The sequence below is a fragment of the Aphanomyces invadans genome, assembly GCF_000520115.1.
Source record: "Aphanomyces invadans strain NJM9701 unplaced genomic scaffold supercont1.3, whole genome shotgun sequence".
NCBI classification, from domain to species: Eukaryota; Oomycota; class Saprolegniomycetes; order Saprolegniales; family Verrucalvaceae; genus Aphanomyces; species Aphanomyces invadans.
Window position 1 is genome coordinate 269,428 of NW_008580148.1, and position 14,389 is coordinate 283,816.

At 50.1% G+C, this 14,389-nt stretch overlaps 3 protein-coding genes across 3 annotated transcripts; 2 read left to right on the plus strand and 1 right to left on the minus strand.

The window, feature by feature from the left end:
* Window positions 1-6,221: 6,221 nt before the first annotated feature.
* H310_01812 (hypothetical protein) lies at window positions 6,222-6,709 on the plus strand (the record flags this gene model as incomplete). The annotated part of the gene is made up of 2 exons (XM_008865119.1): window positions 6,222-6,495; window positions 6,543-6,709. The coding sequence occupies 2 exons, from the start codon at window positions 6,222-6,224 to the stop codon at window positions 6,707-6,709; spliced, it is 441 nt and encodes a 146-aa protein (XP_008863341.1).
* A 316-nt stretch (window positions 6,710-7,025) lies between these two features.
* H310_01813 (hypothetical protein) lies at window positions 7,026-10,590 on the plus strand (the record flags this gene model as incomplete). The annotated part of the gene is made up of 9 exons (XM_008865120.1): window positions 7,026-7,241; window positions 7,344-7,817; window positions 7,936-8,147; window positions 8,211-8,277; window positions 8,339-8,719; window positions 8,772-8,938; window positions 8,983-9,246; window positions 9,716-10,028; window positions 10,210-10,590. 9 exons carry the CDS (start codon window positions 7,026-7,028, stop codon window positions 10,588-10,590), a joined length of 2,475 nt encoding a protein of 824 aa, XP_008863342.1.
* A 2,359-nt stretch (window positions 10,591-12,949) lies between these two features.
* Window positions 12,950-14,260, minus strand: H310_01814 (hypothetical protein). Its single transcript, XM_008865121.1, has one exon. The coding sequence runs from the start codon at window positions 14,247-14,249 to the stop codon at window positions 13,047-13,049; it is 1,203 nt and encodes a 400-aa protein (XP_008863343.1). The 5' UTR covers window positions 14,250-14,260; the 3' UTR covers window positions 12,950-13,046.
* Window positions 14,261-14,389: the final 129 nt, after the last annotated feature.

A 14,389-nucleotide genomic window follows, 5' to 3' on the forward strand; every position in this document is an offset into this window, starting at 1 on the left:
CTTATGGGCGAATCAAAACAGTTACAGAAGTACCAGGCGTTCAAGCACAACTTCAAGTGTAAAATATTACTACTAGTACCTCCGACCAATAAAGTTTGCAACAAATGGATAATTCGTTTCGATCTCGATCAATTTTGAACATTTTTCAAATCTAAAAGGATATTATATTTTGGGAGATCGAGCGTTATAGAACTTGACCAATGGCACTCCAGTTTTTGGTATGGAAGTGCTACTGTCCTCAAAGTTTGTCGTCACTGATACATACTTTGTATCAAGTCATAAAATGTGAAACGCTAGAAATTTGTAACCGTATCCGGATAATAAAGCGTCCCATGGCGACGAAAGTACCGTCGTCGTCGTCACATGCAAAATGCCGGTCAAGGGATCGAAGCGCGCCAACTTGACACAGCAGGAACGCGAGGACGTACTCCGGCATCTACTTGTCCGTCTCGGTGGCAATGAGCAACTGCCGCGTGGTGCTTTGAGTGAGGTGGCGCGCATCTTCAAGTGCGATCGAGCAACAACTCAGCGTATTTGGGAGCGCGCTGACGTACAAGTTGTTGACCAAAAGCTTTTGGTGTCAGACATAAACTCCAAAACGTGCAAAAGTGGTCGAAAGCTGAAACATACCGATCTCCATGAAAAGATGTCCTCAATGCCGGCTACAAAACGAACAAGCTTACAAGCTATTGCTGCTCACATTGGCGTGCCTTGTTCAACACTACAATATCACTACAAGAAGGGACTTCTAAAACGGCACAAGTCACGCGTAAAGCCAACTCTCACTCCATCCAATGCGTTTGCGAGGCTCGACTGGGCGATGAAGCACGTGCAACGGTCAACCGACAACAGGTTAGAATTTGATCCCATGTATGACACCATTCATGTAGATGAAAAATGGTTTTACATGACTCAAGTCAACAAAACAATCTATCTGCTACCAAATGAGCCACCACCCCATCGATCATGCAAGTCTACTCGTTTCATTGGGAAGGTCATGTTCTTGTCCGCTGTTGCAAGGCCACGTTGGAACGCTACGACAGAAACGTGGTTCAGTGGGAAGATTGGAACATGGCACTTTACCGAGTTAGTTGCAGCAAAGAAAAACAGCCACAGAAGGCCTGCAGGGACTCTTGAAATGAAAAGCGTAAACGTAACAAGGAAGTCCTACAAAGCCATGCTCATTGACAAAGTTATCCCTGCAATATCACAAGTTTTGTCGGATTTGATGTCGGTTCACGAACTCCCTGGTCTGTGCGTTGTCAAACTGCAACAAGATAACGCTAGACCCCATATTTCACCACAAGACATTGAAATCCATGCTGCATGCCACGAAGCGGGAATACGACTGCAAAATGCAAATTGTTTGCCAACCCCCGAATTCACCTGACCTGAATGTGCTGGACTTGGGCTTCTTCCGTGCGCTCCAAACACTTCAGCAACGACAGAATTGCAAGAGCATCGAGGAGCTTGTGGAGAGAGTGAAGAATGCGTGGCATGACATCCCAATGGCAAATTTGGAGTGGAATTTTCTCACTCTCCAATCTGTGATGCTCGAAATCATCAAGGCTGATGGTGGAAACGGTTTTCCCATACCTCATATGCACAAGAAGCACCTCGCTCGCCTTGGCGAGCTTCCAGTCAGTGTCGCGTGTCCACAAGAGGTGTATGATCAAGGCCTTTCAAAACTTCGACAAACGGATGGTGCGACTGCCAGAGCGACTCTAGAGGAAGAGGTCCGTGCACAACAAATTGAAGCTGCAATTCAGGTTGCAGAGGCGGCTATTCAATCAAGCAACACCTTCGATCTACAGTTCATCCTTTGCGGTGATGCAATTGAGTTTGAACTCAACGACGACGAAGGCTCGTATCATATCATGCACAACTAGCCTGAATGAATGTCATCAAATAATGTATGTTTTATCTTGATTTTCGCTTTGTTGCAAATATTTTTGATATGCGATTCCACATGTTGTTGCAAACTTATTGGTCGGAGGTAGTATATTGCGTGATGCGTGCCGCATGTCACAACCATGAGTGGATATATTTGTCCTATTGACCAATTTGTTAGCTATTAAATTATCTCTTCTTTGTGAATTGGAATTTCATTGAGCTTGAGGAATATGTAATCTTGAGTAACGTTCACCCATTCGCTCTTGAGCTCGGCAACTGATTGATACCGCCTCCCATCTTGGTAGACTTAACGAGCGAGGAGTCCCCAGAAGTTTTCGATGGAGACAACTCAGGAAGTTCAAAACATACGACGTTGTTTTCTTAAAGAAACTCCAAAACTGATTTGGCACAGTGTATACTGGCATTATTCTGCATGAAGATAAAGCTGTCGCCGTACAATTCAGCCCAAACGGCATAAGGTAGTTAGACAGTGTATTAGGTATCAAATAAGTGGGAGCAGGAAGGCAAGTTCGGTCTCGACGAATAACCACCACAGATCACACAGCTCCTACCGCCGCTGCGATGAGCGAACAACTCGTCCTTGTTGTGTCGTAGGACGTGCCAGTAATACTAGAACCCGTCAGGGACATCCAAGTTGAACTCTTTTTCGTCCGACCACATGACATTCTCCCAATGGTTTGCACAGAAAAGAGCCACTCAGCGAAGGCTATAGTGCACAACGGAATGGTAGGACATGGAGAACATGGTGGTCCTCGAAGTATTTCTGAATACTGGGGTATGATTCGGCTTGGAAGTTCCAACCGCGTTTCAATTCTCAGCCAATTGTAACCAATCGATATATTCTCTTTTTACAGTTAATCATTGGTTAACTGTTTTTTAGATATTATTGCAGGAGCACTGTGCTTCTGTGAAACAGACTCTTACGCAATTTTGCAGATCAAAGACATTCAGAAATTGTGTCATGATGGGTAGGATGACCACTTAAACTATAAGGGTTTGATGCAGCGGTGCTATGTAGTAAGTGACAAAGGAAGGGACACTTCCCGGGCAGTGTCAAATTGATAGTGTATTGAAATCACAGAAATTGGATGCAAAATACCAACAACTTATGCTAGAAGCCGTAATTTTACTTCGAATTACTGCTGCCTCTTCTTCAGCAACTATTTGACGATGTAGGGCCTTCTCAAAATCTGCGGCGAATGTCTTTGGCGCTTGTTAGTTGGATGGAAATATGAAGGAGTTGCAGTACGTGCAGCTTAAATGCCACCGTGTAAGACCGCTTTGGAGTTTTCGGAGTCGAATTCTCGGTCATAAATTCCGATATCCCCTTCTCGCCAAACAATTATCCACGAACAATATAACAGGCTATACGTATTTATAGGTATTGACAGTCAAGGGTATCGTTCACAACCAACTATTCACGAAAATTAACGTCCAAATTCAACAATTATATCGACATCTGCCGCTGAATGCGGTAAGGTCGTCGTCCATGATGCCAGTTCGAGCGCAACCGTTCACCACTGTGGACTGCGTCATTGACCGTCGCGCTTCCTTGGCCCACCCCATTGCAATATCAAGAGATCCTTCCTACAATCGGTCTTGCCGACCGGCAACGACTTCGTTGATCTGCTCTAACGCATTTGAAGCTGGCGCTGCTTGGTTTTGGCCTTTAAAGCGGCGATGATTCCAGTGTCTAGGGGCTGCAGGAAGGCTGTCATATTTGGTGGCAGTTTCTTGACACGGATGTTGGACAGGGGTGTGGACTCGAACACCAAGCGCGGCGGGGCATTGACGACAAGCATTAGAAACTTTCGGTCCTGTTCTGCCATCTTGACGTTTAGGGCTTCCAGGTATGAGTTGAACATGTCCAAGTTCATCCAACTTTTCTTACTCGCGTAGTAATCCAAATCAAGCTCCGCTGGCGTTTGACCGCCGAAGCAACGAGATTTTGTTGCCGTGCCAATGAACAAGGGGTCGATTGTGTCGGTGTCGGCTGCGTTCGTGGTGAGTGCAATCGTAATGAGTTTCTTTGGCTTCATCGTCCCAAGCATCCATTGCGCGTAATAGACCGATGCGATGACATGCAATAAAAACGAGGTTTCGTCCATGACGAGAGCAATCTTACTGGAGTAACCGGCGGTCATACTTAGGACCTCACGGCGCCAACGTTGACGGGTCTCCCGGGGAATGGAACCTGCCTCGCCATCCAGCACCTTGCTGGTATGTATACCCATTTCTTTGATAATTGTACAGCCAACCCTTGGAGAAGCGTAGGTTTGTTTCGACACAGAGTTGGCAGCAGATCGTTCAAGCCTGCTGCCTGATGCGGTCGCCAGTGATGCACACACTGAGCTCTTCGCTGGGAGAATCCACTCCATAAAATGACTTCGACCTCCGACAGCGCGACCCGTTGTTCCTTCATGCGCTTAGCCTTGTCAGCACGCAATCTCGGTGTGCTGTAGCTTGAGAATGTGCGCGACAGTCGACTTCGATTGAGTTGACGTGAGTCCAAATGTTTGAGCTGCCCATAAGGCCAGAGCAGAGCAGATTACTGTACATTAGGCTCGATTAGATGCTTCGCATTTAACGCATGCTTCTCCACAAGAGTCATCCGCAACATACTTTGCTTGGCATGCTTTATTCGATCTGCTGTACTCGTACGTGAATGATTTCAAATGTTTGAAAATCCCTCTGACATTCAATGTCATCTATTTATAAAAATTATCAAATTTGCCCCGTTCGGTCAGCGGGGGATATCAGTTTCTGTGTGCGTGGAGATGTCAATTATAAAAAAATCGCGCAGAAGGGAGAATAACATCGCTAGCCAAACACAGTGCTTTATTTTAGTAACTAAACTTTATATGACAAAAGCAGAGTTGTTGAATCATGCAATCCGTTTCGTCATTCACTGCAGTGAAGCATGCGGGTGGTAGAAGTTTTTATGCAGATCATGTTATAGAGGTGGACTGCTTGTATGCAGGGATGGCACGAGTAGGTCTATTACACCTAGGTTATGCAAGGTCATCCTTTTAAACCTCACCTCCATCTGAGGTATGGGCTTTATATGGTTGCATTAATAGAACATTATTATTGAATAATACTCCTTATGCCCGTAATAAGTAGTTTTGTCCGACAGCGTCCGCGACCAGACAGCGCAGTGTTCCACGACCTGCTTAGAAAGTCCCTAGAATTCTTTCTAAGCAAATGTCGCAACACTCGATTTCTCCAAGCCAGTTTGTCGAGCCCGTTGATCCGTTCATCGAAGATGATATACTCGAGCTGCAGCCGCAAGACGCGCTCGATGTGGTCATCGTTGATGATATTGATGATGATACGATGGCCGTCCCCGCATCGGAAAGGAAACGCGGTCGCTCTGCTAATGACATCTGGAACCTCTTCAGCGACGATGTCGATCCGCAGGGGTCAAGAGTGTCAAATGCAAGCACTGCTAGACAGCGATTAGACATCACAAGAAGAGCGAGTACGCCAAGAGGCACCCCAACGCCTGTGCATAGTTCCGCACCCTCATGAACGGCATTTATGATGATAAACGCCCAGATTGGTAGAGACGGAACAAGAACGCAAGCACCCGCACAAGCCGACCGTTGACTCCCAGCGTGGCATGTACCGAGTGACCAGCAACTAACAAAGTTCGAATTCTATGAGTGGGGGAGTGTTCTGGGTGCCTATAGCCGACTCAACCTCACGAAAGGTCTTTTGGCCGGGTCCCAAACCGAGATGTCAAATTTCCAGAAAGTGCGGTTAGCTGGGTGGCTCACCTCGAAGTGAGGGCCACTCGCTAATTGACTGTAATTCAGTTTGCATTGTGAACCGGACCAAGCGAGTGGTTCCTGTAGGTTCAAAGAGTCGTCGAAGGTGCGGAGTGCTGAACAAAGAATTCTTTAGAGCATTGTATCGAGCTCACGATGAGTGATATTGATGAGTAGTCGTCAAGTCGCAAGTCACGGACGCCGGAGCGCGACGACGGCGCAGTGCGGTATGACTCTGGAGTGCGCCAAGGCCGCGAGCGTCTTCGTGGGCCATTTGGGTCTCCTCGAAGAACCCAGCCACAGCCGATCGACCGGCGCGGAGTTGGACAAGAAGGCAACGCGATACATGTGCCAAAGGTGGCACCGTCTGCAGCAAATGCATCGGCTGCCGAGACGCATCTGTCAACCGACACGCCGACAGCGACAAGTGTGGCCGAAGACGTAGACATGAGACACCGGAGTCCGTGAGCTCAACGCGCCGGCTATTCCCCAGCCGCCTTTGTTCAAGGAGTCAAGAAGGCAGAACGTCGGGCGTTCATGCGAGAGTATAAGCGGTATACCTCGCACATCGAGGCATTGCAGTCGACCGACCAGCTGCCATTCCTGATGCATGTGGGTGCTTGCATAGACCCATTCTACAAGCGGCGCATTGCAATGTTCGACTTGGGGAAGTCGCATGGCGATGTGACTGAAACCGAATGGGTTGCCTGGTTCATGGAAGCCCATGACGAAGAGCCGGCGGAGCTGGACGCGCTCAAGAGGCGTCTGCAAATAGCCGTGCAGTTCGACACGCGGATCCTCGACGCCGATAGTCGAGTTAGCCGAACTTGGACAACATGATGCGAGCTCTCGAGGCAGACGGCCAAGAGTGGGTGCTGCATCAAGAAGGAAAACTGGTGGTGGGGATCATCACGAAGGCGATTACGCCTGCGCCACTGCAAGTTGCGGTTACGAAACAGTTTCAATTGCAGCAAAACAAAGTCCTCAAGGCTGACGTGTTTCGTTTCATCAAGTGGCTGCGGTAGTTCGCCGCTGGGTATATGGCGGTGTGGATGGAGAGAAACCCGCCAGGGCACCAGTGGAAGCGCGGCCGAGGAGCGAGCAGTGCCAGAACCCGCGTGGCTACGGTCGTAGTTACGGTTGCAACGACAAGAAACCAAATGCTGCGCCAACTGCGCATGCCCTGAAGACCGATAGGGAACTTAGGTTCGAGCGGCCCAAGGCCAGTGTTTGAAGTGTCAATCTACTGAGCACCGTGTCCGCGAACACCCCGGCATCACCGACGGCAGGGTGAAGAAACTGATGGACGAGGTTTACGCCAGTTGTCGAGGTGTGAACGCCATGAAGAATAGCGACAAGAGCAACAGCATTGAGTGCCGTGCCACGTTGGACGACGTGCTGGTGCAGCCCCGCGTGTTGTTGTACTCAGGCTCAGATGAGTCCCTGGAGTCAAACGGATTGCTGCAGGCACTAGAGCGCCTGGGATCAAGACCAAGCGTTGTGGACAAGCCATTTGTGAAGCTGAAGCCGTTTGGTGTGAACTCTCTGTCGCTCAAGGTGACGCGGCAAGTGCAGTTCAAGGCGCTGACCTTGGGGACGTCCATATGACCCTTGCCTCTCCGTGGTTTGAATGCTTGGGTGGACGAGCAATCGCCGCAGATCAACCTCCTGATCGGTCAACCTGTTATGGAACGCCTCGGGTTTTCGCTTGATGACATGCTCGTGGATGCGCTGATGAAGTGCCAAACCAGGGAAGTCGGCGATTTGGGCGACGGTGAAGACAAACCAAGAACCTTCCAACGCCTGCAGGAGATGTATGGTGACGACGCTGAAGAGTTGGACGTTGCTTGCTCTACCCTGTCGATGGAGAAGACGGCTGACCCATACGGGCAGATACGGCGCATCCTCGACGAAAAGATTGCGGAGGCCATGGAACGTGGCCTTACGGATGCGCAAGCGATGGAGCTCAGGCGCATCCTGACCCATCACATCGATGTGTTCCGTCTCGAGTTTGGTCGGGACTTGCCGGTGGATGTGGAGCCGTTGATGGTACGGCTGAAGGAAGGCGCGGTCCCTGTAAAGACGTCACTGCGGCGGTACCCGCCTGCCCACATGGATTACCTCAAGAAGCATGTGGGAGAACTAGTATCGGGGGCCTTGTCTATCCGAACAATCGCGCAACCTGGGTGGCTGCGCCGAGAATCGTCGCCAAGAAGGAGCCCGGTGAATATCATATGACGATCGATTCAAGACCGATCAACGTGTGGACAGTCTCGATGCCATGGCCGATGCCGAACTTGGCCGCAGCCATGGCAACGCTGGTCGGTCTGAAGGTGTTTTCACGCTGGATTGGCTGAAGGGATATTGGCATCTCGCGCTGCATCCCGCCTGCCAGTTGTGGTACTCGTTCATTACGCCTTTTGGCTTGTATACCTCCACCCGGATCCTTATGGGCCAGACGGGGTACGCAGACAGCACAGACAGGTTGCTGGTATTGTTGGACGTGGTGCTCGCCATTTGCGGCAGGTTCCGCCTCAAGCTCCATCCAAGGAAGTGCGACTTCTTCCTCAAGGAAGCCAAATGGTGCGGGAAAGTGATTTCTGCGGATGGAATCGCTCATTCACCCGACCGGGTGCAAGGATTGTGTGCGTTAGAGACGCCAACAACTGGCGCCGAGTTACAGCAGTTCGTGTGCGCCACGAACTGATGCGCACGTCGATCCCGGGGTATGCGAGTTTGGTTGCTCCCAGCGTGGATTGCTGGATTTTGCAGCCAAGGCCGCCGGAGGCTCGAAGAAGACAGCCTTGGCGAAGATCAAGTTGGATGTCATCGGTTGGGCAGCTGAGCACGACGAGTGTAATGCAGCTGTTGAAACGACGCTTCAGCACACGGTGCCGCTGTCGCATCCGTCGTCGGGGAAGGTCATCTGTTTGTACACAGATGCAAGCGAAACGCACTGGGGCGCGGCGAACACCCAGATTCCACCTAGAGACCTGGGTCTGCCCGTGGATGATCAGGGGCATGAGCCGCTGGCGGTTTGAGGGGCTCTTTTGGTGGTGCCAGCGCCGTTGGCCGACGGTGGAGAAGGAAGCGTTTGCGATCGTGGAGTCGTGCAAACGGCTCGAGTACCTCCTGCTGCGGCAGCAGGGATTCCGACTGTTCACGGATCATCAGAATCTGTTGCACAAATTCAACATGGCGCGTTACCATGCCCACAAGTTGAAGTGGTGGGCTATGGTCATGACGACGTTCCCGTACACCCTCGAGAACGTAGCCGGGGGTGCCGATGCCTGGGCAGATTTGGTAGCCTGTGGGGAGTGGCCCCTCTGCCTGCGCAAGTTGCGCGAGTGCGACAACTGGTGGTTGCTTCGCCCCTACAAGCAGAGGATTTCGAATGGCCGACGGCAGCCAAGATCTTGGGGTTACAGCGTGAAGCGACGGAAAACTCGGGGGAAGAACACCCGAATGTGACCTGGAGTGAAGAGAACGGTCTTTACGTGACGACAGCCAGCAAGATTTGGGTCCCGGACAAGGCAGTGGATCTGCATCATTGCCTGTCAAGGTGCCGCTAGTCACCGCGGCGTGGACGTTACGCAGAAGGACATACTCGATCGGTTCGAGTGGGCGACAGCCAAAGAAAACATCAAGTCCTTCGTCGGTGGCTGTTTCCATTGCCTCGGTGTAGACGGAGTCGTGGTTCCGCGCCCTTGGGGTGCGGCGTTGCATTCGGAACGCCCGAACGAGCTGATCCATTTCGAATGGTTACGTCAGCCTCCAGCCTCGAACGGCTGCAAATTCGTGCTTGTCGTGAAATACGACATAAGCGGGTTTTGTGGCCTATTTCCCTCGGCTACAGCGGACGCCGCGAGTACAGCCAACGCGTTGCTGGACTGGTTTGTCACACACGGCACGGTCCTGAAATGGGTGTCTGATGGCGACAGCAATTTCAAGAACGAAGTGGTGGACAAGATCAAGAACATGATCTGATTCGACCACCACATCACCACGCCCTACACACCATGGGAGAACAGGACGGTGGAAGTGGTGAACAGCTTCGTGAAGCGCGAGTTGAAGGCCCTCCTCAGCGAGATGAAGTTGCGACTGGACGAGTGGTACCGTGTATTGCCGCTCGGGCAAAGTGCCCTGAACCACCAGTCGGCCGATCGGCTGGGTGGTGTTTCCCCGGTGACGACGTTTCAAGTTTTGCCGTCAACACCGCCGATTGCTGGGTTCGTACACCCAAGGACGAAGGAAGTGGTGACTGTGGACTGGCTTCCCAGCACAGGTAAGAAGCACATGGCCGAGTTACGACAAGCTCTAGACGACATGCATCGGTATGTCGCTGTGCGAAGCGATAGTTGCGCAGGAAAGCTAGGGACCAGCATGGGCGAAAGAAGAATGTGTGCATGACGAAGTTTGGGATTTCGTACTAGTCGGCCGGTTACTGAAGTACCCGAATAAGTTGGCCCTGAATTGGAATGGGCCTTACCGCGTGTCAAGAGTGGACTTAGTCATGGAAGTTTAGCAACTGGTGGAGCCGTACAAGACAGCGTTGCACCACACCAGCCGGCTCAAGTTCATTCGCGTCGATGACCTCGAGGTAACAAATGACCTGGTGGATTACGCCGCGTTCGGTGAAGCAGGTTTCTACGTCGAGGCACTCTTGGCGGCGCGTTGCAACGAAGGAAGACATGAAGTTCTGGTCAAGTGGAAGGGGTTTGAAGCAGAAGCGTCTTGGGAACCTGCATCCCAATTGTGCGAAGACATTGCGGTTGTAATGCGGTGTTGTATTGTGAAGAACGACGACAAACAAGAAATCAAGGCACTGCGGGCGCCCATAGAAGAAACGATCGGACACTCCCTATTGGAGGGGGAAGTGTTCTGGGTGCCCAGAACAGTAGTATGAAGAATACAATCATTCAACATAATGTTTTATTGTCTCAAATTCTGGTTTTATTGTTTTTAACCTACATCCTCATTTCCTCTAAAAGAAAGAAGAGGCTCTTTCCATGCCTGCTCGGTTGAGGGTGTCGGCTCTTTCCGGGGTTCACTGTACTAACGTTATCAAGAGAATTGTTCTTTGCATCTTCCTCTTTGTCAAACAGCACACTTTCGAAATGGATAACGTAAAAGACCAATTTAAGGTGCACGGACCATTCTATGGTGCACGAAAAGTACCCAATCATAAGCTTACGAATTTAGTGGCAAAACCTCCATAAACTAATCAAAGTATGCATGTCACAACACTCAACGTTTTGCGCCTCAATGAATGAACCTGGCGAACGACCTTGTCGTTCACGTCGCCGCCAGTACACTCCACAGCAACTTGAGGGTGCCGTTAACCAAGTCGTCAACGGTGCTTGTAGCAAGCGTGTTGCTACGGCCTCACGCATTCCGTACAACACAATCATGAAAGCAGTTGGCGCCAACAAGTCGGGTCGCAACCATACTCCAATGCGCCCGGGACCAAAGACTGCGCTCCCGTCCAGTTGCGAAAGCGACCTTGTAGCTTGGATTGTTGCCATGCAACAAGACGGGCATCCAACTGACCGCAATGCCATCATGGTCAAAGCCACTCAACACTTGCGTGCGATTGACCCCACCCACAAGTATCTCACCGGTAGCTGGTACAAGCGCTTCCGTCAGCGCCACCCAGTGCTTACTTCTCGCGTGGCTCAAGTTATCAACAATTCACGAAACGCGGTGGATGAAGATGCTGTGGACAGATTGTTTGATTCACTATTGCAAACAGTCACGGAACATCGGCTCACCCCTGATCGAGTGTTCAATATGGATGAAACCGCATTTGCGTCAAGAAAAAGGGGAAGGCCAGTAATTGCATTGAAAGGGTCACAAAATGTGTGGGCTAAGACAGTATCTCCAAATTTTCACTTGTCTATTGTTGCTTGTGCATCTGCATCTGGTTATGTGTTTCCCCCAATGTTTTTGTTTCCTGGTGAAACGGTTGAACGAGTATTGGGTCTCGAGTGTACGATACCAAATGCTACTATTTCGACGTCTCCCAAAGGATTTATGAATGAGAACCTTTTCAAATCCTGGATTCAACATTTTTCGGAATCAATTAATTGTGCACGCCCTGTTTTGTTAATTTTCGACAGACTTGCTTCTCATTATTCACCCGCAATTGTTCAACAGTGCGTTGATTTGCACATAATATTGTTATGTCTTCCATCGAATGCGACACATTTATTTCAACCTTTGGATGTTGCTGTCTTTGGACCCTACAAGACCGCCATTCGCAATGCAATTGTTGAGGAAATGGTGAACAATGGTACTATAATCAGTTATCTGTCCTCAATTAATATTTACGTTATAGATACGGGTGAACTCTATTCTATTTCGAAGTCTACGGCGCTGCGGATTGCTTCAAATGCTTGGGTGGACAGCATCCTCCCAGCCAATGTCATTGCCGAGTTCAGGGCTACTGGCCTCTGGCCACTATCGAAGGTTCAAATGATGAATCGGTTCAATATGTTTAAGGAGGGTGGTGTCCCAAAGTCGTACTTGGAAGCAAACTGGATTGAACGCCAAGGTGAACTACGAGCAGTCGTGCTGAACTTGCCTGTTATGCCAAAGAGGAAAAAGACCCATCGAAAGTCGGTTGATGTCGGCGGTAGAATTCTTACTTTGGCTTTGCTGAGCGAGTTGGACAAGACGAAAGTCGAACGCGAAGCTGCGTCCAAACTAAAAGCATCTCTGCGTGTCAAGCGGGGCGGGCGAAAAGGACGCGAAAATGGAAACAGACTTACATTGTCGAAGGTGGCCTTGAAATGGGCTGGCATTGCTGCCATGCTTGGATTGAAGCCATTTTCTGGTGGACAAACTAGGTCAATGAACGAGGAGGTCGTAGTTTAATACCTCAACATCGTTGCATGTTCAGTTGACTTGGTTGAATACCTTGAGTCATTTTTCTTGTGTTGAAATATCGAAAATGCCAAAAGATCCATGTTGACTGTATGAATGCATTACCTGTGAAATTTACATTTGACCTGCTCACAATTTATACCCTATTCCTAAAATTTATATGCAACAGACAATACTGAAGCCAAGTTAAAACGGTGCACCTTAGATTGGTTTGCTCATTATCATTACTTTTGCTTAGAAAATACAGTATTCTCGTTTTACAAAGAACGCAAACTGCAGATGTGCGATTCCTCCCGAAAGCCCATGATTTCAGCTTGATGGGGCACATTTCAGTTTTCCCGTCCGATTATCTGCACTGAGCTACAAGCCAACAAAGCAAATCAACATGATCCGTGCACCTTAGATTGGTCTTTTACGTTGTTAATACGGGGTCTCCGAAAGCCATGACGCTGGAACAGAGAAAGCAGATGACACCGGTCAATGCACTGACTTGGCCAAGTGCGCTTGGAGCTCCCGTCGGAATAGCGCTTTCTCTTCTACCTGAAGCTGTCGGAATGCCGTGGTGCACTTCTCCAGGGCCGCCCCACAGTCGCGACGGCATTCGTGAAAGTATCCCATTGCTCGGTCGTCCGTGAGGGCCGAGCTCGCCGTCTCTTTGAACACCTCCATGGGCACGCCACCCGCAGCTGCTGCGCACACGATGATGGAATTCTTGTCGACGACATTGCACACGATCCCGCGGCAGACCGTGCCACCGGTCAACGAGTTGTTCTTGGAAACATGGACGGTCATAGGAGTTGTAATCGACCTGGCACTGCAGCCTCCAACGTATAGCTTCACAATAGCACCGATTCCATACCGCAGGGAATCGACTGCTTTGATGAACTGTTTAAAGGCGTACGGAGCATTATTCATGGAGGAGGGGGACCAGACGTGGGTGCCGGTGAAGGGAGATCGAGGAGGTTTCGTGCATGGTGGCAAGTTGTCCGCTTGGAACTCGTAGCCGATGGAAGGCTCGTTCCTTCCTAGACCGTGACGCACTTCGTACGGGTCCTCCAAGGGCGACAGCGTCTGCTTCTTCATATCGTACTTGTACCGACACACGAACACCATTTCTTCATTGTCGGCGGGGTGCTGATTGAGACGAAGGATGTTTTGTCGATCGCGCATGTCCAGCTCGGACACGACTTGACACTTGCCCACGATGTGCTCGATGCCGTTTGTGTCCTTTTCCACGGACAGAAACACTTCATTTTCGAAAACTCCTCCGTCCACGGTTCCCAGTGCTTCCTTCGCCACGTCGTCGGGGCGGAAGTACCAAATTCCTGTAAACCTTGTCGGGTGGCTAGTCGATTCTGCTGAAGCAGGGCTGCCGTCGCCGCTTTGCAGAGAGCTTACAAGGGCAACGTATTCGTCGTCGTTGTGAGATACTACGACACAGTCGCCAACGTCGTATTTGCCTTTGCGAATCTCCGAATCGACCTCCAGTTCAACCGTGGCGAGCGAAGTGCTACCTCGCGGTGTCGTTGGCTTTGCTCGCTTGGGACTTCTGTGCGACGTCTCCATGTAAAACTGAGCCTCGTTGTATGTGACAATATTGTTTCGTGCTTCCCGAGGCAGCGCCGCCCGTCGTCCCGTCGATCCCACCGCGCCGTCTTCCATGTGCACACCACGTTCCATCGAGAGCAAACCTTCTAAATATGATGTGATAATCTATATCTATTTAAAGAGTATTTCATGCAAAGTGTATCCATTTGATTGGTCATCATTTTATCAAGTCGCTAGATCTCATTGGTCTATAATCCAAAATATCTGTATTT

Bases quoted from the DNA above. Each gene is read 5' to 3' on its own strand.
- H310_01814 (XM_008865121.1), bottom strand. From the start codon at position 14,249: ATGGAACGTGGTGTGCACATGGAAGACGGCGCGGTGGGATCGACGGGA.